We start from the raw sequence: 23309 nt of genomic DNA on the forward strand, positions 1-23309 counted from the left end.
CGTGATTACTAATTTCTTTTACTGTTTGTTCAGTGTCGTCGAAAAAATAGCGTTGGAAAACATGGAAGGTTTTGTAGCGCAAGGAAAATTTAACCTTCTTGGATTTGGCAAAGACGACAAGTTGTTTTCTAACATTTTGAAGTCGGCGGGAGGAATCCTTACCAATGCTAAAGTTGGTGTCCTTTAGTTTGCAGCCGTTTGAGAGGATCAGTTGTTTAGTCTTAAAATGAGCAAGCTGTACAATTATGGGACGCGGGCGTTCCTTACTGTGACGCCCAAGACTGTGCGCATGTTCAATGTCTTTACCGTCTAATGCTAAGTCCAGGGTATCGGAACAAAGGTGAATAATGTGTTCTTCAGATTTGGCAAATGTCTCTGATGGTGTAGGATCCGAAAGGCCACAAAAAATCAAAATTGCACCTCCGTGACCGGTTCTCGGCGTCATCGATTCGGTCCTCCAGATCTCGCGCCAGCCTAGACGTCTCCTCTGCAGTACTCTGTACTTTTTCTACGTCTGTTGACAAATTTTCAAGTTTCTGATAGTGAATTTCTAAAGCAGCAATTCGCTGAAGTAAATCAGTAATAGTCTTCTCTGCTGTCGTTAGCTTGTTTTTAATGTCCTAAACGTCACTGATTAGAGTAGCCTGGCCAGAGAGGACAATGTCTTTAGTTCAGCAAGCACCTCCTTAGTAATATCAGGCCCCGGATTCATTTCTATATCCCCGGACAACAGTAGGAAGATTAGTACAGTTTCAAAACATTCAATAGCGACGTCAACACAACACTGTGGGCTCGGAAGCTGTATCAGAAAGTAGCTGCTAGTTATCTTTGCATGTAAAGCGTATGGTTTACTGACCTGCATTAGGAACAGAAGCAGATTAGTGGCCTGCATCATGGTACAGCCACCAAGCCCACATAGCATCGCCGACGAACATTTTTGGATTGGATTGGATGGAGTGTGTCCAATGCCGTCGATGACGATGGATATGTCCAAGGTTTCAGGAGGGTCCAGTTTTGCAGGGATGATGCTGTCAAGTTTGATGCGTTGACGAAGGTGAGTAAACAGGCATGCGATCACTGGCGTGATAATCCCACAATAGATAAGATGGCACCATTCCCACCCCAGTTGGAAACGGGCGGCAAGAACAGTGTTCCTGAAGATTGCTGCGAGTACCTATATCCAGAACAGAAGCGGATTAGTGGCCTGCATCCTGGTACAGCCGCCAAGCTCACAGTGTGTCGCCGATAAAAGCCGCTCTTTTATATGGGGTGTGTCCGATGCAGTCGATGACGATGGGTATATCCAAGGTTTCAGAAGGGTCCAGTTTTGCAAGGATGATGCTTTCAGGTTGGATGCACTGACGGAGGTGAGCGAATGGACATGCGTATCAATGGCGTGATAATCCCACGATAGATAGGATGGCGACATTCCCACTTCAGTTGGAAACGGGGCGGCAAGAAGAGTGTTCATGAAGATTGCTGCGAGTACCTGCATTAGGAACAGAAGCGGATTAGTGGCCTGCATTATGGTACAGCCACCACCGCATACAGTATTTACTCAAATGTAACCCAAATTTTTTGCAAGATTTCTGGCTCTCAAAGTCTACCCTTGCGTTATAATTGAACACTGCGCACATTTTTCTATATAAAAGCAAAAGCCTTTAATGCCTCATCGTTGTCGATAGAAGGTTGTCAACAGCGGCGTCACGCTTTCGAGAGCGAATTAAAAATAAATTAATAAACCTTTTCTCCACCGGGAATTGGACCTCCATCCCTTGTATCCCCAGCCCAGCACTTTACCAACTGCATCATGCCCCTCGTCTACCGTGAGGATCATAGCGCGATTCCGCAAGAAAGATACTGTGCCTTTCCTTTCCTGTAAACGAAATATAGAACGCCGGTGAACTTTATTGTGTGCTGGTTGTGTTGCAGATTTGCCACTTCCTGGAACGCCGCACCACACAATAAACAGAAGCAGACCCAGATGTCTAGGAGGCGTTAGTACAGCAGGCATCAGCAGAGTTTGAAATTGATTTACAGGATAGAAAAGGCACAGTATCTGTCAATTCTCCGTGGACACATGTATCACGCCGTAAAGGGAGGGAGGAAGGTGGGAGTGAAAGAAGAGAGGGAGATAGAAGTGATATAGTGAAGGGCTATGATCCACCACGCTACAAAGGCTGGGATACATGGAGCGTTTTTACCGCGTCAAGCCGGCGTTTTTGCGTCCGACGGCGTGCATTCAATGCCAGGCGTCGGGAAAAAGACGCGCCACCAACAATCTGGCCATGCCAGATATTTGATGCGCGGAAAGCTAGCATTTCTGGTTTGAGCGACCGCTGTCAACATGGCTGCCATGGCCGATAAGGTATGCAGCAGTTTGGCCGCAAAAATGTGTATCGTGAAAATAAACGCCTAATCAAGCACGAAATGTCACTTTTTGTGAGTATACGACCTACTCTCGAATCGTAATGTATGCGTTTTCTCCCAGAAGCAAAATGTATATAAAAAAAAAAACGTGCCACTGGTATCCGAGCGGGCATTCTGAGGCATTTTTGTTTGAGCACGCCAAATCGTTGTGCGACCTATGTACGCTTTCTACATTTAGCAGTGTAGCGTTGGAATGAACCTTTCCGCGATTTTATCACAAGGGACAGCGTCGCTTCTCTCGCATATCTCGCTCTGCGGTTAGTTCCACTCACTGATGCATTTGCTTTTTCGCATCGCGGGATCAGCAGCGGCGCTCATGCTGTTCTGTCGTTCCATGTATCTAGAGCTAGGCGTCGTGTCAGCGCGGCACTTTTCGACACACAAAAATCATGGAAGAAAACGCTGTATGTATTCCAGGCTTAATGGCTTTCGCCTCATCACACTTTAGTGGTTGAAAGTGCCCTCTAGAATTTTTAGTATTTAATACAGTGAAAGCTCGTTAATGCGAACCTCGATAATTCCAATTTTCGGATAATTCGAACTACACTACTTGGTCCGGCCAAGCTCCATACAGATCTGTGTATAAAAAGCCCGTTAATTCGAACGCGAGTCAGTTCCACTACGGATAATCCGAACTACGCACCGCCATGTCTGGGCGCTTTGGCACACATCATGCAGCCAAAAAAAAGCAGAAGTAAAGGAACACCTCAGCGATCGGAAGGCATAGTTGAAGGCTGCGCACATCCAAAACGGGGACAGAAGATGGAACCAGGTAGAACCATGGAAAAGTGGGTAAAACTTCAATGGCGCCATGACCGGCACGGCGCCGGCAGCGTTGGAGGGAGGGGATGGCAGCCACAGCAAGGCCAGTGCATGGCCGCAGCGGCGGCTGCCTGCTCTTCTGCGCAACCTCCGTAGCTCGGAACTAAATACTCGTTAATTCTAACCCTGTTAATTTGGAAATACCCTGTTAATTTGGAAATAGGGATAAGTACTGACGGCGCGATCACAGCCAACGCCCATGAAAAGCTATGATCTCGGACGGCACTACCGGTTTAACTTTTTTTTTGCGATAGCCATCCATCCTCCAACCATCACTCCTCAACGGAAGCAGCATCATGAGGCACCGTTCAGCACCGTTCACTTCAAAACCCCCGATTATTGGAGTGGCTGTAGACCGAATGTACTGAAAGAGGTTGCAACCAGACAAGCGCTGGCACTGTGCCAAGTTCGCTTTTGGCACTCTACAGTGTATATGGATCAAAATGAGCCATCAATGGTGTGTTTATGGAAGTTTAGTATGACAAAAAGGGGGGGCAAAAAGGTGTGTATTTTGCACATTGTCACTGAACAGAAAGAAAACTATGGAACTTAGAATTAAAACTAATTGAAATTTGAAATCAGCATAAAAAAAAAAAAAAACTGAATAGCCGGAGTTCTCCAAGTAAAATATTAAAGAAAAAGTGTGAGTAGCAACTCCTCTTAAAATTCCCCGGAGGCATCTGAAACGCTGGAGGGACCAGCATCGGTTCCGTTAGGCCTAACTGCCACAGGTCGAGTTGTCACTGGACGAGCCTTCGCTTTTGATTTTCGCCAACGCCAAGAATAGCAAAAAAGAAAACAAGGAATTCGCAATCCCATTCGCTTTCGGGATGCACGTGACGGCAGGGCGTCACCACATTGGTGGAACTGGCTGGCGGCTTCTGCTCGGCGCGCCCGAGCCATGGGGAGACTGCGGAGAGGTGACACTGGTCATGCTTGGTTCCGAACCACGAGCTGCATTTACAGCAAGATTTTAAGAAGAGAAAAAAAATTGATCATTATTCATCTCAAGTGATGCCCTGCCCCGGCTGTGTGCGCTCAGACCGACGAAAGTTTTGCACCGAACGATCGAGCATACAAGCTTGAAGTAGGCCAGGCGTGTTCCCCAGCACAAGAGATTGCTACTGCCAGCAGTCGCACCCGCCGCGAAACAGTGATATCCCAGGCCTCAGATGGGCACAAAGATAAGCTCAAAACCAAAAAAGCTTCAACTCGCAGCAACTCCAGCAACGAGACTGTAGTCTGATTGTTTTCGTCACAATGACGGCAGCACGAACAGTTAGCCGAGACTGGCAAAGTGTATAACATACGGCGCTGATATTCGCGTCTAAAAAGGTGATCGCGAATAAGAAATCGCCGTCAGCCTTGTTCTCTTGTGCGTAAACTGTGGGGACGCAGCGTCATAAGGTTCGCCGCGCGTTTGCGCTGATCAGAATGCGTTCATAGTCTTTAGTGTATGCGCTTGCTTCCCGAGAATGCGGAGCACTGAGAAGCAGCAAACAGCTTCAAATGACTTTTTCACAATTTGGTGCGAGAACGTGGCAAACCGATGTACAGTAAAAGCTCGTTAATTCGACTCCTGTTAATTTGGAAAATCGGATAATTCGACCTTCGTGTCTGGTCCCCAGAATTATGTATAGGAGTCTATGGGACGAAACTCGTTAATTCGGACGGATTTGACCGCACAACGGATAATTCGGACAACTTCGGGCAGCTACCGAGGCTCAAAAACGAAAATAAGACGAACGCGGCGCAATAGCGATGCCCAAAAGCAGCATCGCCATGGACATCAATTAATCAACTTGGCTCGACTTGTGGCTGGATGGGCGCTTTTTCTTGTTTTTTCACGAGTCGACGTTACTGGCGGTGCCATTTTGTCATTTTGCTGCTGTCGGTGCGCTACGCCGTTGTATTGAAGAGTGCTCGCTTTAGTGCGGCTCATTGCTTCTCTGTTGTGCGCTGGTATCACCGCACTCGCCCCCGATGGCAACACCGACAAAACGGCCGAAGAGCTACGAGGCCAAGGACTTGGCTACCAAAGTGGAAATTTTGCAGGCCCTTAAGAACGGGCTCTCCCGACAAGAAGCAATGCAAAAATATGACGTTAAAAGGAGTACTTTAAGCACATATGTAAAAAATGAACAGATTCTTCAGGCGTTCGAAAGAGAGAAGTTCCAAGCGTCAAGAAAGAGTCTGCGAACAGCAGCCCATCCGGAGTTGGAAGAAGCCTTGCTTCGGTGGGTGGTCAACTCTCGCGACGCAAACCTCCCATTGAGTGGACCCCTCATCACGGCGCAGGCTGCGAGGTTCGCACTGATGATGCATATCGATGGATTCAAAGCGTCTGAAGGGTGTTGTGCGCGCTTTAGAGACAGACATGGCCTCGTTTTCAAGACTGTGTGCGGCGAAAGAGGTGCCGTCAATGAAGATGTTGCCAACAACTGGAAGAACGCTCAGCTGCTGGAACATATCGCAGCATATGATCCAAATAACATTTTTAATGCTGATGAAACAGCACTTTTCTTTAAGGCATTGCCTGACAAGACTGTGACAATGAAAGGAGATCCCTGCATCAAAGGAAAAGAGTAAAGAACGAGTCACCGTTCTTTTAGCCGCAAACATGACAGGAACAGAGCACTTGCCGCTTGTCATTGGAAAGGCACAAAAGCCACGGTGCTTTAAGAACGTGCCTGCTCTTCCGGTGGAGTACCGGGTTAATAAAAAGGCCTGGATGACATCGGAAATTTTTCGCGGCTGGATACAAAAAAGTTAGACAGTTTTCCGCGAAGAACCGCAAGGTGTTAATTGTCCTTGACAACTGTAGTGCACATAACAGTGCCACCGGACTCAACAACATTGAAGTTGTTTTTTTGCCGCCCAACACTACATCGGCCCTCCAACCGATGGACCAAGGTATAATTCAGTATGTGAAGACTAAATACCGCAGGCGCGTGCTGGAACGCATGCTACTGTGCAATGAAGTCTGTAAGCAGTACGACGTGGATCTTCTGAGCGCGGTCAACATTCTTGCCTACGTTTGGAAGAACACGCCTGCACACGTCATCGCTAACTGTTTTCGACAAATTGGCTTCGTTTTGCCTGAGCCCTGCAATGACACAGTGGCAGAAGTGTCGCCAGAAAACAATGCAGATGACTGCCCTGATTTCGGAGGTGTGCTGCCGGATGCGGTGACACTAGCCGATTACATCAGCATTGATGACGGCGTTGCTACAGCCGGCTCTCTAACTGAGGAAGAAATTGTCCGGGACGTAGGAGAGGAGCAGCCTCGGCCCCCTCGCACTGTGAAGAAAGCAGCAGAGGCCCTCGTTGTGTTAGAGGAATTTTGTTGGGGCACTGCAGATGGCATGCACACTGCTGAGCACCTGGAAGGACTGTGGAAAATAGTATCCGCGCGGGTTTCTGCGGGAAAGCAGACAAGCATCCGTGATTACTTTAAGGGGGGACGCGACCTTTGAAAACCAAAAAATCGCAAAAGAGTATTTTTGGAAGATTATATATTCCGGTAGTATGTCTTATAAACTACCATTTCTGTAATTATCAATGCCCAACTCACCGTAGAAATACTTGAAATTAATTATTTAACACCACGGAGCAACAAGCATGCGCCGAAAATTCCCAAACTTCGCGCGCACGCCATTCCTCTCCCGCCGAACTGAGCACCGCCATCTTCGTCTTGTTTTGTTTGTGAATGTTTGTGAATTGGAATCTGGCGGCTTTCAAGTTTCCCGCGCTCGAATTCAAGGCTGCGACTGGGCAAAGCGCGCGCTCCGCGACAACGCGGGGGATCGGGCGACCACTATTGGCTGCTGCGGCTGCTGACGAGTCTGTCTCCGCCAGCTACCTCCCCGCGTCGTCTGCTACGGCTCTTTGCTTGCTGTCGTTGGCTGTCTTCGTACTTCGTGCGTTCTGTTTGCCTTACGACATTTTTGCGATCGCCGGATTTACGATTTCTCGTTGTGCCCTCTGAACCGTTTTGTGCAACGTTTAAGCGTGGTCGCTCACGATGCCTTTTGACGCTGATGCCGCGGAAGATAAGCCGGGAAGTCGCTTTGCCGCGTTTGGGCCACTCCTCGTTCCTCCGGCGAGATGCCGCGGGAGATAAACCGGGAAGCCGCTTGCTGCGCCTGCGCCGCCCATCATGCTAGGGCAAAATGCCACGGGGGAATCTGGAATGCAGATTGTCGCCGCTTGCAGAGCACAGGATCGACGGATCTCAGCATGTGGAAAGTGGTCCACGGCACTAAGGCATTCGCTGTAGCAGATAGGCTAGTCACACAGATGTTCGTTGTAGCCGAGACTAAGCGCCATAGCCCTAATGTATATTTTGACGGTCGCACCGGACTTGTTCGTGATAAGCGAGTGTTCATCTCAAGTGGGGCCAGTGTAAGTGAGCTCGACTGTACCTGAATAAATTTTTGAGGGCAAGGCAAGCCCAGCCCATGTATTCAAAATATGTCTGGAATTTGTCATAATTAATTTGATTAATTAACATAGCTCTAATTGATAACAAAAACTCCAGTGCTATGCTATTTTTCAGCAATAAAATTTAGAAAAAGGGCTTTGTCTTGCCCTGAGGAACCTATCTAGGAATCAGCATGACAAATTGCACAATGCCAGTGCCTTTCGTAATTTCTCCAGGCTTGACATAAAGGACCTATTCGAACAAATTTGATATTCTTCTTTAACTTTAGAACTAGCATGCACAATTCTATGAAACTTGGTGGTTTTTCATTTGTTAAGGGGGGACACTGGTCTTAAAACTATTTTCCTTATTTACCAATCTAAATTGATGCAACTTGGTGAGTTTGTGTAGTTTTTTGTGCATATTCCAAAACTGCAATTATTTCTTTTGTGATCCAATTATTTCATGAGATAATTGCACCAATTTGTCTAATTATTACAAGAACAATTACAAAATTACCACTGAAGAAAAACTTCAGATGAACACATTGCTGAACACTAGAAAGAATGATGAACACAATGTTGCAAGCAGTATTTTGATTCAACAATTATTTGTTTTATTGCATAACAAAGTTCAAAATGTAGCATATAATGATCATAAAACAAAGCCACTTTAAATATTCTGAACAAGAAATTTAAAAATCTACTTGCAACATTGTGTGCTCCACATATTTGGCTTCATGCTGAAAAAGAAATTATTACTCTATCTGCAATAGGTGCAGAGACATTAGGGCCGCAAAACTGCAAGTGGTCGACAATGCATGTTTTGAGAAAAGAGCAAAAAAGAAACAGGAGATTATTTAACAGACATTCACTGGTGCAATGCACACATTTACATTTTAAAATGGCTAGACACCTCCAGGAATGTAGTCTCTCTGCTTTCCAACGTCCAAGTGTCGCCTCTTACATTTTAATTTGCAGTTGCAGCACATTCAGTTGTCACTTTTTCGACAGCGCGAGTCACATGCAGGCAGCGACTTTTTTTTTTTTTTTTACGTACGTCGCTTTGCTACGTCCTCGCATCAAGACCGCGGTGAAGAACGTTTGTTGCGGAAAAGAAATATAATGTAGAGCTGTTTGCTGCTTCCCAGTGCTCTGCATTGCACTGGAAGCAAGTGCATTCACTAAGGACTATGAACGAGGTCCGATCGGCGCAAACACGCGGCGAGCTCTACGAAGACGACGTGTCCCGAAGTTTACGCATTGGAGAACAAGTTTGACAGCGATTTCTTATCCCCGTTCACATTTTTAATGCCAATATCGCCGCCGTATGTTTTACGCTTCGCCAATCTCGGCAAACTTATCTGACGATCATGAACTCCGCCTCGCCAAGCGGACTGTCCGCCGCGCTCCCGTCGTCACGAAAACAATCCGTCTACCGCTTCGTTGCTGGAGTTGGCGCGAGTTCGTTTTTTTCTGTTTTCAGCTTATCTTTCTGCTCATCTGCGGCCTGCGATATCACCATTGAGGCGGGTGCGACCGCTCGAAGTAGCAGTCTCCCGTGCTGGGGAACGCGCTAGGCCTACTTCAGGCTTGTACACACGATCGTTCGGCGCACGACTTTTGTCGGCCTGAGCGGGGCAGGGCATCACTTGAGATGATTAATCAACTATTTTTTTCACTTTTTTCACGAACTCTTGCCGTGAACGCACCTCGCGGTTCGGAACCAAGCACGGCCGGCGTCACGTCTCCGCCGTCTCCCCGCGGCTCGGGCGCGCCGAGCACTCCGTCAGCCAGCTCCACCAATGCGGTGACGTCTTATTGTCATGTGCACCCCAAAAGCCAATGGGATTGCAAATGCCATATTTTCTTTTTTGGTATTTTTTATGCGACCAATGGGCGAATGTAGACAGCAGAGGCGGCAATTTGAAGACGAAAGGCGGCTCTTTCGAATCAGACCAAGATGGCTACGGTGCCGCGCACAAAATGGGAGCTACGCCTCGCAGAAAATGGTTGTTTTGGGGGTCGTTTTCGGCCCAAATTTGGGCGACATCGATTATATAAATTGGCATTGTGACTAAAATACCGACCCTAGAGATGAAAAACTTAGCAGATAGGTAGATAAAGAGCTCCTGATTTCGCAAATCAGATTTTCTAAAAAGTGATTTTTTCGCGATTTTTTGGTCCGAAAGACCCGTGTCCGCCCTTAATGTCATGAGCCTGTCCTGAAAATTTCATCATAGTAACTTGAGAAACAAAAAAATTTTCTCTCAACCTTTGAGAGCAGTTTTCTCAGAATCAATTTTTTGCATGTTGTGGCTGCTATGGAAAGTCATAGCTCAAGAACCACTTATTAGATTTTAATGAATTTTTTTGTTAAACACCTAAGTAAATTTCTGAGTGCAAGACAATTTCTTTTTTTCAAAATATTTCATGTGTAATTAGGGGCAGTCAATTAAAATATTGTTAAGTCAGGTGTAAATTTTAACAATAAATTTGGGGCTGTACTAAAATTTTTTAGAGAGGAAATTTGGAAAAAGGGAATTGTCTTGCCCTGAAGAAACTATCCAGAAATGACCATCACAAATTTCACACTGCTAGCAGATTTTGCAAATTCTCCAGGCCTGCCCCTAGGGACCTATGTAAACTATCTTGATATACTCCTTTAACTTGAGAACCGATGAGCCCAGCTCCATGATACAGTACAACCTCGTTAATTCGAAGTCATCGGGACCGCGAGAAATCTTCGAATTAAGCGGGTTTTCGAATTAACCGAACACACCAAGAAATAAGACTTAGGCAAAAAAATTCGTTGCAGGAACGTGTTACCTTTATTCGGCATATTTTGAATTACTACTGAAAGTAATCATAGATGCTGGTTTGCCGCGTCCGGTAGTTTGCGGCTCCTAAGGTCATGCTCTCGAGTTGATCAAATAGACGAAACATCTCTGAACTTCCACCGCGGCACTCAACAAAACTGCGGATAACGTTCAGCGATCCGATAACTTCACCAAGAGCAGGTGCTCGGGGAGGCTCGTCGCTGTCGTCGTCGCTATCGTCGCGCACGTTCGTACCAGCAGTGATCTCACTCTCCAAGTCAGAGTAGCCAGTCTGCTCTTCGCTCTCAATGTTGATATACTCGGCGAAGCCGCCTGCGTTGGACTCATCCTCGGTCTTCGAACAAGCGCTCTTGCCTGCTTCCTGGATCAAGCAGAACTTCTGCTGCAGCGTTAAAGTCTTGTACTTTGGCATTTCTGCACTGCTACGGTCACAAAGCTAGCACTTCTGCACAGTCCCGCCCAAAAAAACGGCACAGTAGCCGACCCCTAACCACAGCGCACAACACAAAGAAATGGCGCAGGCGAGACCGGCGCGGCGGTGGTGGTGGCGTACTTGTAGCGTCGGAGGCACGGGGGAAGAGTGGGCGAAGCACACCAAGGGATGGAGTGGGGGCGAGGTCACGTGATAAAAACCGGTATGCCCGCCGTGTTGCAGTGAAGCACGTCTTCTCCTCTGCAGGCGCGTAGGCGCGTGTTTCGGCGGTGCGCGAGGCGCACTGTGGACCGATTTTTGTGCAGAGAGTGCTCCGGCTGGGGCGCTTCGCCTATAAATCATCACCATTACTATGTGGCTTTGCCTCGCGGCTCCTTAGGGCCGTCGTTTCGCCGGGTTTGCGGCGAAACATGGATCAGGCATTGCCGCATAGCAGTCCAAATTTTCGAATTAACCGGGCTGGCGCAGGCCGCCTGTTCGAATTATCCGGCCAAATTTACATTGGAAAATACGGGACCGCAGAAAACCTTCGAATTATCCGGGATTTCGAATTAACCGAGTTCGAATTATAGAGGTTTTACTGTACTTGGTAGTTCTTCAAATGTGAGTACTATGAGCATACCCTGAAATTCCATTCAAATACCTCATGAAATAAAGAAGTTGGTGTTCAAGGGTAGCCTCCCCCTTAAGGGGAGACGCGGGTCTTAAAACGGTCGAAAATGGTCAAAAAGTCGATTTTGGGAAAAACTCATTTTCGGAAGGTTTACCTTTTCGAGCATCTACAGTAGAATTATTAACGCTGAATTCGGTCGGGAAATGCGATAAAATCGGCTTTCAAAACACCACGGCAGCGACGAAATGGCCCCGAAAAGAGAGACTTTGTTCGAACTTCCCGCGCGCGCCGCCGGCGTTGCAGCCGGCCGATCGCCGCCATCTTGGGCTTGTTTTGAAGCTGGTTTCTTTGTGCGCAATTTGAGCTATCTCAAAATGGCGTCGCTCAAGCCGAGCGGCGGTTCGGGCCGGTTTCCCGAAGGCCATTTTCGGGTCGCTGATTGGCTCGCACGCGGCGCGCTTCGCGCGCGCGCCGTTCTGCGCCTCCCATTGGCTGGTGTGACCGTCTACGTCATTTTTTTTTCTTTCTCTTGCGTTCGCCGCTGTGGCTGTCGCTTCGTGCGCGTCTGTTTTTGCGCTCGTGTTTCTCTACACGCCGTGTTTCCGCCTTGTGCCGGGAGTTTCTCTTTGCGATCGAGATGCCGGGAGACAGTCGATTGAAACCGAGCACGCAACGAGCTTTTGGAAGCCGGTAAAAACGTCCGTGGAACAAAAAACAGCAGGCAGCGGCTACCAGTGCGTCGCCGGGGCCTGCAGTGCCGGACTCGTTGGATCCGCCGGGTACATCAAGCACGCTGCCCGATGACGACACCGCGGGACCAAGTTGCAGCACGAATCGTATCTCGGATCGTGGTACACTTCGTGTTGATGCTGTGTACTATTCGTCGACCGAGCAGGCGCAGCGTGTTGAGCGATCGGCGCAAGCAAAGTCCGTTTTGTCGGAAAAGTCGGCAACCCAGCGCAAGTTCGACCTTCTTGGCGTCAGTGCGGATTACCAGACAGCTGATGCCGGTACCCAGTTCGTGATTGTGGACTTGAAGGTTTTGAACAATTTTTTCGCGCAAGCGAAGTGCGGAATCTGCGGCGCAGGAAGTCTGCGTTTGAGCAAGGCAACAGATAAGGAGTACGGCCTTGCTGTAAAGCTTCCGCTTGTCTGCGAAAACTGCGATTTCGAACAGAAGCAGTTCTCTTCCCTAAGAATAAGCGAAACAGTTCTCTTCCCCAACTGTTTGTCTGGTGGAGCTCTCGTCTCCTTGGCTCCGGTCCTCACTTTCACCTCAAAAAAAGCCAACCCCTAACTTCTCGAAAGTAACCTCTATAATTTCATCACACTTACACATTCGACATTTTTTTTTTAAATGTTTCCTTGGATGAAATAAGACACTTTTTGTTTTGTTTTGTAGGGAAACTGATAGGGAACATCTGAGTAACATCCGTTGTCGAAGATTCTTCCCAATATTTTCTGCACTCAGTGTCAAAACTTCAAATGAGTTTTTCTCAGCTTCATGTTTTTTGGTGACATGACTAGCCTTACGGAACTTTTCATTGGGTTTTTGTGGTGCAATTTTAATAACTCTTATACCGTTGAATTCAGAAAGGTTTGAACTGTGGAGCTATGCTATTTTTATATTGCTAAGTTGAACATATCAAATTTATTGAACAATAATGTCAGCTAATTATATTTTCGAATTGTGGGGCATCTACATAATTGAATATTTTTATACTGTGATGTACATCAATGATAATATAAATAGCATAGCTCCACATGGCAGGTCTTTGGCTACAACTACATTTTAATCGTAACGAAAAAATATTGAGGGAAACTGTCTTAACGACCCGTAAGAAATTACCAAATTAGGCTTTGGTTATTTCCCAATAACGTTAGAACTAATTGAGATAGAGTAAAACTAATTACATTTTTGAAAACAGGAGGAAGAAATACATATACACACCCAATTTCGTTATTATATCTCTAAAAATAAAAATTTTCATTTTAAGACCAGTGTCTCCCCTTAAGTAATAAAGGTATGTTGAGATAAAATCGTGCATGTCTTTTTTTTTTGTTCTCTCGATAATTCGGACATTCGGTTAATTCGGACATATCTTACGGTCTCTAGAAGTCCAAATTAACGAGCTTTTACTGTACTACGTGAATAAAAAGGAAGTTGCTGTTCGCTGTTCGCATGTACTCGCGCAGCCGAAAGACTGACAACTGAACGTGCTAACTGCAAATCAAAGAGGAGACACTTGGACACTGGAAAGCAAAGAGACTACATCCCTGAAGGTTTCTAGACATTTTAAATTGTACATGTGTGCATTGCACCAGTAAATGTCTGCTAAATAATCTCCAGTTTCTTTTTTTTTTTTGCTTTTTTCTCAAAACATGCATTGTCAACCACTTGCAGTTTTGCGGCCTCAATATCCCGGCATCCAAAGCACACAGAGCTGAAGTTCTTTTTGTAATGGGAAGCTGAATGTAGTGTGTGAAATATTGGAAGCAGATTTTTTTGTTTTCGAAAATTAAAATTAATTATTTTGATGAGTTTACGAGTTTACACTCGATGAGTTTACACACGCTTTGTATACTGAAATCAATAAGGTTGCAAAATGAGTGCTAATTAAAGTATCTGGAATCTGCTCCCAACATTTCATTCTTTACTCTTCTGGCTACCTAATCATGCTTTAAGGGGAGATGCTACTCGAAAACATTTTTTTCTTAATATTGATGCTAGGTGAATGAAAATTGAACCACTTATAGAGATTGATCTCCTTTTTCTAAATATGCTTTTAGTTTTAAAATAGCTTAATGTTTTCATATTCTAAATGCCATGCATAAGTGAAAAACAATGCATGTTTGTGCAGCTGCTGTACACAGCAGCAAGCATGGTAGGGCAGAGCCAACTAGTTCTTGTCCCCAACACTCCACTGAGTGCAAATAAGCAACATAGCAACATTCCCTTGGCATGCAATGTTTTGAGACAATTTTATATCTGGTGCCTTGTTTTTAGTGGCTAGCACCAGATAATTTTTTTAATTTGCATGCCCAAAAATACTGCTGATTGCATTTAAACCTAGATACTTGCATTCTACACATCCTAAAGATTATGCATGCCAAATTTGGTGTTGATTGAACTAAAATAACGACATAAAATATTGTGCACAAAACTCATATTCTGCCCAAAATACGAATTCGAGAAAAATGCGATTTAAAGATACAAAAGCTGTTTATTGCTGTTGTAGCAGCACTATCTGCATGAAAATTGCACACAATGCAGGCCAGGGTATTATGATACAGTGCACAGGTTTAGAATTCACCAGCATCATATGTTGCTCCCACAGTGACATTGTGAGCAGCATTCTCAAGGCGTGCTTTCTTGGCTATTTAGTGATGCTGAGACCTTGCTTCTGTCAGCCACTGCTTTGTAACCACAAGGTGCACATTTTTTGTTATGGCATTAAACTCCTTATGGTGCACTTGTTTCGGCAAACCAAGAACCACACAAAATCGGGGAAAGTTGATTGTATCCAGCACCAATAACGAGCGCCGCAACCCCTGCACTGACGTTCAAGGCAAAAATCTCTCGGGCTGGCTGAAGGGCGTCGTCCACCGAAGCTGCACACCGCGCACGACTACGACACAACGGACGTGGCACACGCTACACTGCTGCAACGCAGCTCTAGAAACGACGAGAGTCCTTTTCACTTCTTGGCCAACTCGCGAACAGAAAGTTAGCACCGTCCGCGCTCCCGACATGCTGCTCGCTCGCCAGTGCGTTCGCGGCACCGATCTCGCCGATAAAGGCACTCGCCGTACTAGGTCTCCTCAACGCTCGAAGATCCTTATCTTCTTATCCAATGCACTGACGAAATCGTCTAAGCTGTCACTGAAACTTCAGTGCCCAGCCGGCTTCGAGCTGTCAAAAGTGTCGCCTCCGCCGAGGTTAGGCCTAGCTTCCGCGGACGTCTCCACTGCACGCTGTTTCACTTTGCCGGTGACTTCCCTTGAACGCGTGGTTTGATCGGTACTTTCGACACCGAAAGTCACGTTTCTTCTCGGATTCTATCGCAGCGACGAGCACAAAGGTGCGTGAAATTTTGAAAACACGCCGAGAGAAAACTAGCGGGTAAGCGTGACAGCGAGCTACGCGTCGCATGAAGAGCAGACGAGCTATAGCCGTTTCCCACACTGACAGCCAATGGCGTGGTCGAAATCGCACCACGTGATTTAAATGGCCAGTGAAAATGCTAGGTTTGGGCGGCGAAACTTTTTTTTTTTTATTATTACTTGCTGGGGGTTTGTGAAGCGGCAAAGCCAGCTTTAGGGAGAAAAACCGTAGGCCTGCCGCCTTGCAAACTTTCAGTGGCGTGCGACGCCGCGATTTGACGCGTCACGCGCTTGAACATGGGTCGTATCTGCCCCTTCTTTAGCCATCTTGCGTGCTTTAACAGACTTTTTAAATGATTTCGCGACTGTTTTCGGCTCTGATTTTTTTATATATTAAAGAGGAAGGATCAGTGTTGCTGAAACAGTCAAAATCACAAAAGTGACTTTTTTACTGAAAATCGCCGTTTTTCGACCCGCGTCTCCCCTTAATGTTAAGTTTCTAACAGCTCATTATTTCAGACTTTAGGCCTTAAACAAAGAGTGTTAATTAGTGATTATTTTGCAAACCAATCGGGCTACAGGAAAAGGATTTCATATTTGAAATCAGCATGAAAAATTCAGCAAGGCTGTGAATTTTATATACACTTTGCAACAAATAAAATGGCTCTAAGACCCATGTCCCCACTTAAGGGGGGACACTGCTCTTTTTTATTTCTCATTTTTTTATTCATTTTTTAGATCTTCATTTTTGCGGTCCTGAGAGTTTCCGCAACTATCTGCAAATTTTGGTTGAAAAATACCACCTAATTCGCACGGTACAGCGCTCCAAAAACGCGAATGTGAACGTATGGCCCTTTAAAATTTCACGCAGAGTTTTGATCTGCCGCAGATCAATAAATGCGCGCTCCACAGGCATCATTTTGGTCTCGCTCGAAAGATCGCGATCCGGGCTATTCCCATGTCACAACCTGCGTTCGTGAGCAAACATCCCAAGCGGAAAACAAAAAGACAAATTTGCGCGTAACGCACTGCTATTGGGCTCCGAAAGCATGTGACACAAATGACTTTTGGTTGGCTGCCCGTGTAGAATGTTTGCAGCCTGGCGCCATTTTGAAAAGGTCGTGTAGACCTAGCTGGCTTAGAGACTTAAAACGGAAAATTTAGGTTCGAGCTTCATTCTGGCCCAGAAATCAAAGAATGGTAGAGATGAGGCCAGCCAGCTGTTATCAGCTAGCAACTATCCTGTTATCAGCTATCAGGGATGAAGCTCCCATGCTCCCTATGGGCGGATAAGGCACAACAGAGAAAGGATAAGGTGCAACAGATAGGAAAGCAAACTATTTCTTTGAGGAAATTCATGCTGCTTGCAAGCATCGTAATCATGACGATGCAGTTGAAAAAGTGATACCTAAGCAGTTTTCATGGCAGCGACAGATTGAGCCCTAAGTGGCGCGGCAGCAGCGGCGATCGCGAAACGGCGTCACACGCGGCATGCGGAATCGCAAACTTTCTCGAAAAAAATTTGCTTGAGTTGCAGGGACAATTATCTCGATGGGAAACTGGGATCATTATTTCTGACCCTGCTCTTGCTAATTATTTTCTTTAAACCTAACCTCATGTATCTTTTGACACTAAGGTAAATGTAATAACCATACGGGAAAATTTACTAAAAAGATTGTCTTGGCATCAAAATAAACCTTTCCTTTGAGTCATTTTTTGTATGGTGTAACTTCGGCTGAAATTGGTATAACACATTAATTTTTACTTTAATTTACTCTCCAATCATTTCTGATCATACTGATACGTCAAACCTTGCCATAATTTAAATCTACATGTTCTGCCATGTTTTTCCTCGTTTTCTCGAAACAGCGCTTTTGAGGGTGCTGCAATTTTGGAGGAGCGATATCTCATGAACTATTTGTGCTTTTGCTTTCATTTTTTCATTGCTGCAAAGATACTTTCTTGAAGAGTGCAGTAAAACTCATATGCAATTATGATGAGGCAACATTTACAAAACTAATTATAATGGGTGTCAAATCGAGCTTTTCCACACAAAAGTTTGATGTACTGTAACGCAAGTTCAAATTAATCTAGCACCTCCATTCTTGGTTAGCTGCACTCTGATATTTCTAGATAATTTATGCAAGCCGATGTTCATCATGCCCTTGTGTTAAGTAGCTAGCTCACCTCCAAATCAAGAACATTAATTAGGCAAAATTCTTAAAACTATGCACTCTACAAAATAAGCATTATATATTTAAAATCAGCATGTCAAAATACTTAAGTGATGCAAGTTTAATCCAAATCGGTCCATAGATAAGAAAAAATGTTCTAAGAGGGGTGTCCCCCCTTAAGGCAACATTTTGATATTTGCGTAACACTAAAAGAAACCATGCAGCTGACCAGCTGTTACACACCTGATAACCGCCCGATGACTGCTGCCTAAAATCTGGCCTCTCCCTGTTAGGCAGCAGTGCCCCTCCACGGGCCTCTTCCCGGCTTTCACTCGAGTGGCACGAGCGCTGATCCAAGTCTTCTTTTTCGGCAGGCACAGGTGCACTCTCTTCAGGCACGCTGGGCTGCTGCTGCTGGTTAGCAGCGGTGGCGGCAGCGGCCGTGGCGGCGGAGGACTGCTTGATCTGCTCATACCGCTTCTCCTCCTCTTCTCTGCGCTGCCGTGTGCGCTCCACAGTCACCGCCATTTCATCGTTTTGCTGCCGCCGTCGCTGCCGCCAAAGCTCTTCCTCATCCCCAGTAAGCTGGTCAAGGCCAGGGCGACTGGTACCACGAGAAGGTGCCACGGGGCCTACCCCAAACCCAGTGTGATGCGAGGGTTGCTGCAAATAACAAGTGGTATTAGCCTCGACGGAGGGCATTGTGCTAACACCAGCAAGCTCAAGGTGCTTCTGGGGGGTCAACTAATCAAAATAGTGGGATCAATATATATAATTATAGCAGGAACAAGCTCTCTGCTGTGGTAAACACTAAATTTTTATTTATTGTAACTGGGTGCGCAGTGACAATGGGGAGTTTGAAGCCGTGAACACGGCCATGCGCATCAGTGTTTGAAAGAAAGAAAACTAAGGTTTTAAAATTGTGCAGCAAGAAAAATCTGACCGTTCTATCCAGACGAAACCAAAATGCGCAGGAAACTCTGCACAAAAAAAAAAAAAAAAAAAAAGGTTCTAAGAATGTTCAGCACTGTTCACAGAAAACTGCAGCAAAGTTCGCAATACAATGGTTTTTTTTTTTTTCCGAAAAGTACTTTGTTGTACCGAGCTTCAACTGTAGCAGACACTTATTTGCAGAAATTTATGAGCATGCTTTTAAGATGAATATACAGATCTGTGCTTCCGTGTCTCGCCCCCTGATCACAGAGTATGTGACAATATAACAAATGAATTAATGCACCAAATAGGGCTTTCTCATAATGAGGTTCAACTGTACTGGCTCTTTGAAAGTGGTCATTTCTGACAGGACAAATTTCTACCTGGGGAATGGGAGGAGGACCCACTCGTCCAGTGGGGAAGCCAGCAGCTGCCATGGCAGGTGGTGCAGTGGCCGCAGGAGGAGTGCTCCTGGCCAAGTACTCCAGTGGAGGAGCTGCAGCTGCTCGGGGAGCTGCAGCTGCGGGGGGCGCCCCCTGTGAGGCCTGAGGCCACTGGCGCACGGGGGCTGCCTGCGCCGGTGGGGCCTGCTGGGCCTGCTGCGACAGCGGAGCAGGCTGAGGCTGCAGCTCAGCACTCCCCCATGCCTTGCGCCCACGCTCATCCTGCAGCAGATAGAAGAAGCGCTTGTCGGTCTCCTGCTGCAGCTCACACAAGCAGCCTCAGCTTACCCTGTCCAAGTAGGCCGGGGCTTGAGGAGGCTCCCGCACAGCCCGCTGCTGAGCTGGCTGCTGCTGACCGGGAGGAGCATCCCAACCAGGCTCCCGACTGCGGCCGCTGGGAAGCTTGGGTCCCGCTGGTCCTGGAGGCCGACATTCACCCTTCTCAGGCCCTTTGCTGGGCCCAGGCTTGCCACTTTCAGGTGCAGGCACAATGTCTGCCCCTTTAGAATCCCGGTTGCTGCTCCGAGAGTCTTCGTCATCACTGAACACCAACTTGGCACTGCAGTAAATGGAAACGATTGGCCAATGTCACTTCGGAGCAGCTTGTTTGGTGCAGATATATATGCCGAATTTTCCATTGTATGAGTAGCACCATTTCTGGATTTTTTATTTCTATGTAAAAGCTTTGTATAAAATGTTTCGGTAACAATTCTTTCCTGACCTGACTGAACGTGTCAGCGCGCTCGCACTGCACATGCCTGATGGTAGGGAATGCGACTTTCAAATGCGCCAAGCGCCAGTCTGGGAGCACTCGCTCAGAATAGTCTTTTTGGTGGCCCCTGTCGAGCGACTGTGTGCATGAGCAAAATTCAGCGACAGATTAAACAGCAGTACGGCAATGAAATTTTGTATTGGACTGAGGAAATCAGGTACAGAGAGACGTTGGGCATGATTCACCAAGTGTTCAAGGATGAACGCATGTCTACCAGTGAACTTGTCAGGCCAGGCGAACTTTCACGTCTGCACTTCGTCTAGATGAAGCCTGGGCGTTTGCCAGCCATGTGTTGACGGCACTAGAGGCAGTCAGAGGTTTATGTAAACTGACTTTTCTATAAAACGATTCTTTTGGCGCTTTCACGATCTCTAGAGAGTCGGTCATTGACTATGAGCAAATCTATTTATCGCCGCTCGAAGATGTGTATGGTCCAGTGTGTATGTTCTCTGAACACTAAACGCTGCTCGAGTACAGACCAGGATCGCGGCTTCCGTATCGTCCAAATAATACGTTAATTTTTGCTCCCAAGGAACGAAGAGCATCAGCCGCTGCGGTGATCACCAGCTTGCGAGCCTGTACATAGCTAAGAAATCAATCAACAAGGGTGGCGAGCCAAGCTATGCAGTGAGGCAACCTATATGACGTCGCTTTTGCTCTTATATTCACAAAGAAATTTGTCTAAAAGGCATTACAATGTCCCAACTGGTAGATCTTTTTTTCTACAAAACCTCTTCACTATACAGTCCAACCTGGATGTTAGCTCCTGCAGTGGCGGGCAGCGAACCTGGCAGTGTGCCCGTGATGGCTTAATTGCACAAGCCTGGTTCGATTTATCACGTCGCGCTTGGGGTGGGCGGAGTCTACTGCCACAAAATCGTTGGAAAGCGTGATAGCTGCAAATATTGTTTGAAGCGAACAATGCTAAAAGCCAGTGTCATTATCGCAGATGATCACATGCTTTCGTTAAGAAAAAAAATCTGCCGCTACTTAAGCTTACAGCCGCAATAGCTTACGCTACACCGCACGTTCATCACGACAAGGATGGTAGACTTTAAAACAGAAGCTTGGGCATGTTGGTAATCCATTGTGTAGAACAGCGTGAAACAGGGTTCGTCCCTGTCGTTTTATCGCGCTGTTCTACACGATAGTAGACTCTCGCAAAAGAAAAAAAAATTTGCTGCTTAAGGGGAGACACGGGTCTTTGCAGCCGAAAATCGGTCAGAAAATTGAATTTTCGAATCTTTTCATTTTCGTGACCCTGACATCTTTCCGCAGCTACCCCCGAAGTTTCGTTGAAAACTACCGCCTAATTTGCGCGCTACAGCGTTCCAATGACTAAAATCGGCGCGTGTGGCCCTTTAAACTGAGGTCAAATCACGCCGAATTTCGATCGCCTGCAATTCGAGAAATATGCGATCCGCACGCATAACCTTAGTCTTGTTCGAAATGAACCTGACTCAGGCCATTCCTATATTTCGGTTCTTGACCATGAGCGAGCCCACCAAAGCGGAAAACAGAAATAAAACTGCGTGAAACGTGAGCTGCTATTGGTCTCCCACCACACGTGAGCAAAATGGCGAGCTTTGGTTGGTTGGCGGCGTCGACTGCTCGCGGTCCGGCGCCATTTTGAAAAGGTCTCACCATTAGACCTAGCGTCGTTCCCTCGTCGTGCCCACAGTGCGAAATGCGCAATATTTAGATTTGCGCTTCGTTATTAGCCTAACAAAAATAGCGAAAGGAGAAACACGCCAGACGCTGCATCGCCGCATCTGGTTATCTGCAATCAACGACGAAGCGCGGACGCACGCTCCGTGTCGGCCTGATAACAGTGTAGCACAGCGGGTCGGTGCTCAGCGCGATAGTGAGGAGCAGCGGAGGCAAATCTTGCCGCATACGGGCACCTTAATCGTGATGGTGCAGATAAGCAAGTGATGCCTAAGCAGCATTCAACGCCGGGATAGATCGCCCTCCGGCCGCAGCGGCAGTCGCGAAACAGCGTTCCGCGACAAGCAAAATAAATAAACTTGTCAAAATAAACTTGCTTCTGAATACTACACGGTACAAAACTAGCAATTGGCGCTTATCACTAGTTGCAAGCAGACTGCGTTTACAGCATGAACGTGGGAATGGCGATCGCGCGCCAGAACTTAGAGGGGTCATGCAATGCCTAAAATGAGGTAAAGCAAATAGGTCGAGAGATAGGTACTCGACTGAAGATAAAGCGCACGGGAAGACACACACAAGAGAAGAAGACACAGGACACGCGACAAGTCAATTCACTGCCAGTATTTTTCAGCTAGCTTCATTAACACCGGAGATATTGGCGATTCAAAATGGCGCTCCTCTCTCCCAACTCAACATCGGAGACACCAGAAAAAAAAACTAACACCTCTGGAATGCCACCCGCTAGCCCCGCCCGCTAAGAGTCATCAGGTGACGCTCTGTTCTCAAACTTCCGGTTACCGCGCCGGTTTTCCCGAGCGTCGCCCACGCATTCACGGTCTCTGCCTTTCCCATCCCGACTGCGTTTGCATAGCTTTCAACCTTGTATGCTGTCTTCCTCGGCCGCCAGTTTCTTCAGTTCCTTGACCTCTCGGAATTGTGTGCGACAGCAGCCTTAACCACTCGGGTCGTTCGCAAGCGCATACCAGGTGGGCATGCTGCTGTCCACACACACCGGCAGCCGCCGCGGAGAAGAACTTTCCTCGTTTCCGAAACTATCTACAAATTTTGGTTGAAAAATACCACCCATTTCGCACGTTACAGCATTCCAAAGTAGCGAATGTGAACACTTTATACAAATAAAATGACAGTGTTGTTATAGCTCTTGCAAAAGTTAAAAGAAGATGTCAGGGAGCGACAAACGCGACAAATAAAAATATATTCTTCCAATACCATTAACGTATTCTTAAACTCAGTCGTTATGCGACACTTTACAGAAACTACTAAATAAATTACATGCTGCTGGATTTGATCCAGTTAAAGGGCCACTGTCCAGGGAAGGACCTTTCAAGCGAAAGAGCCCAGTGTTTCGATCAAGTACCGGAGATAGTCTGTGCAAAATGCTACAGACACGCGCACCGCAAAGCAATGAAAATACAAACCAAAGCTCTGTCATGCTCTCCATCGGGAAGCCAGCTTTTCTGTTCCCTGTGCTGGCCCGTCGAGCCGCAGCAATGACGTATTTCTCGGGAACGACGTCCATTGGTTCGTCTCGCTGTCTGAGGGTGAAGGATGGATGTCTACCGCTCGCTGCGCGCTTTTCCCTCGCCACGGCCAGACTGAATCCAGCGGGGCGCGCTCCTTCGCCCGGGTTTTTT

General features: G+C 46.7%; 1 protein-coding gene across 8 annotated transcripts in view; it reads right to left on the minus strand.

Annotated features, from left to right (window-relative positions):
• Window positions 1–23309, minus strand: part of LOC146202823 (uncharacterized) — a 208286-nt gene that overhangs the window by 158468 nt on the left and 26509 nt on the right. For all 8 annotated transcript variants that reach the window (XM_084588353.1, XM_084588360.1, XM_084588355.1 and 5 more), the window contains exons 9-11: window positions 19503–19773; window positions 19155–19436; window positions 18082–18501 (exon numbers count right to left, since the gene is read on the minus strand). In XM_084588353.1, coding sequence (XP_084444479.1) covers window positions 18082–18501; window positions 19155–19436; window positions 19503–19773 — 973 coding nt within the window. The remainder of the gene's footprint in view (window positions 1–18081; window positions 18502–19154; window positions 19437–19502; window positions 19774–23309) is intronic.

Source organism: Amblyomma maculatum, chromosome 1, assembly GCF_055883805.1.
Source record: "Amblyomma maculatum isolate TAMU_Amacu chromosome 1, ASM5588380v1, whole genome shotgun sequence".
In the NCBI taxonomy this organism is placed as follows: Eukaryota; Metazoa; Arthropoda; class Arachnida; order Ixodida; family Ixodidae; genus Amblyomma; species Amblyomma maculatum.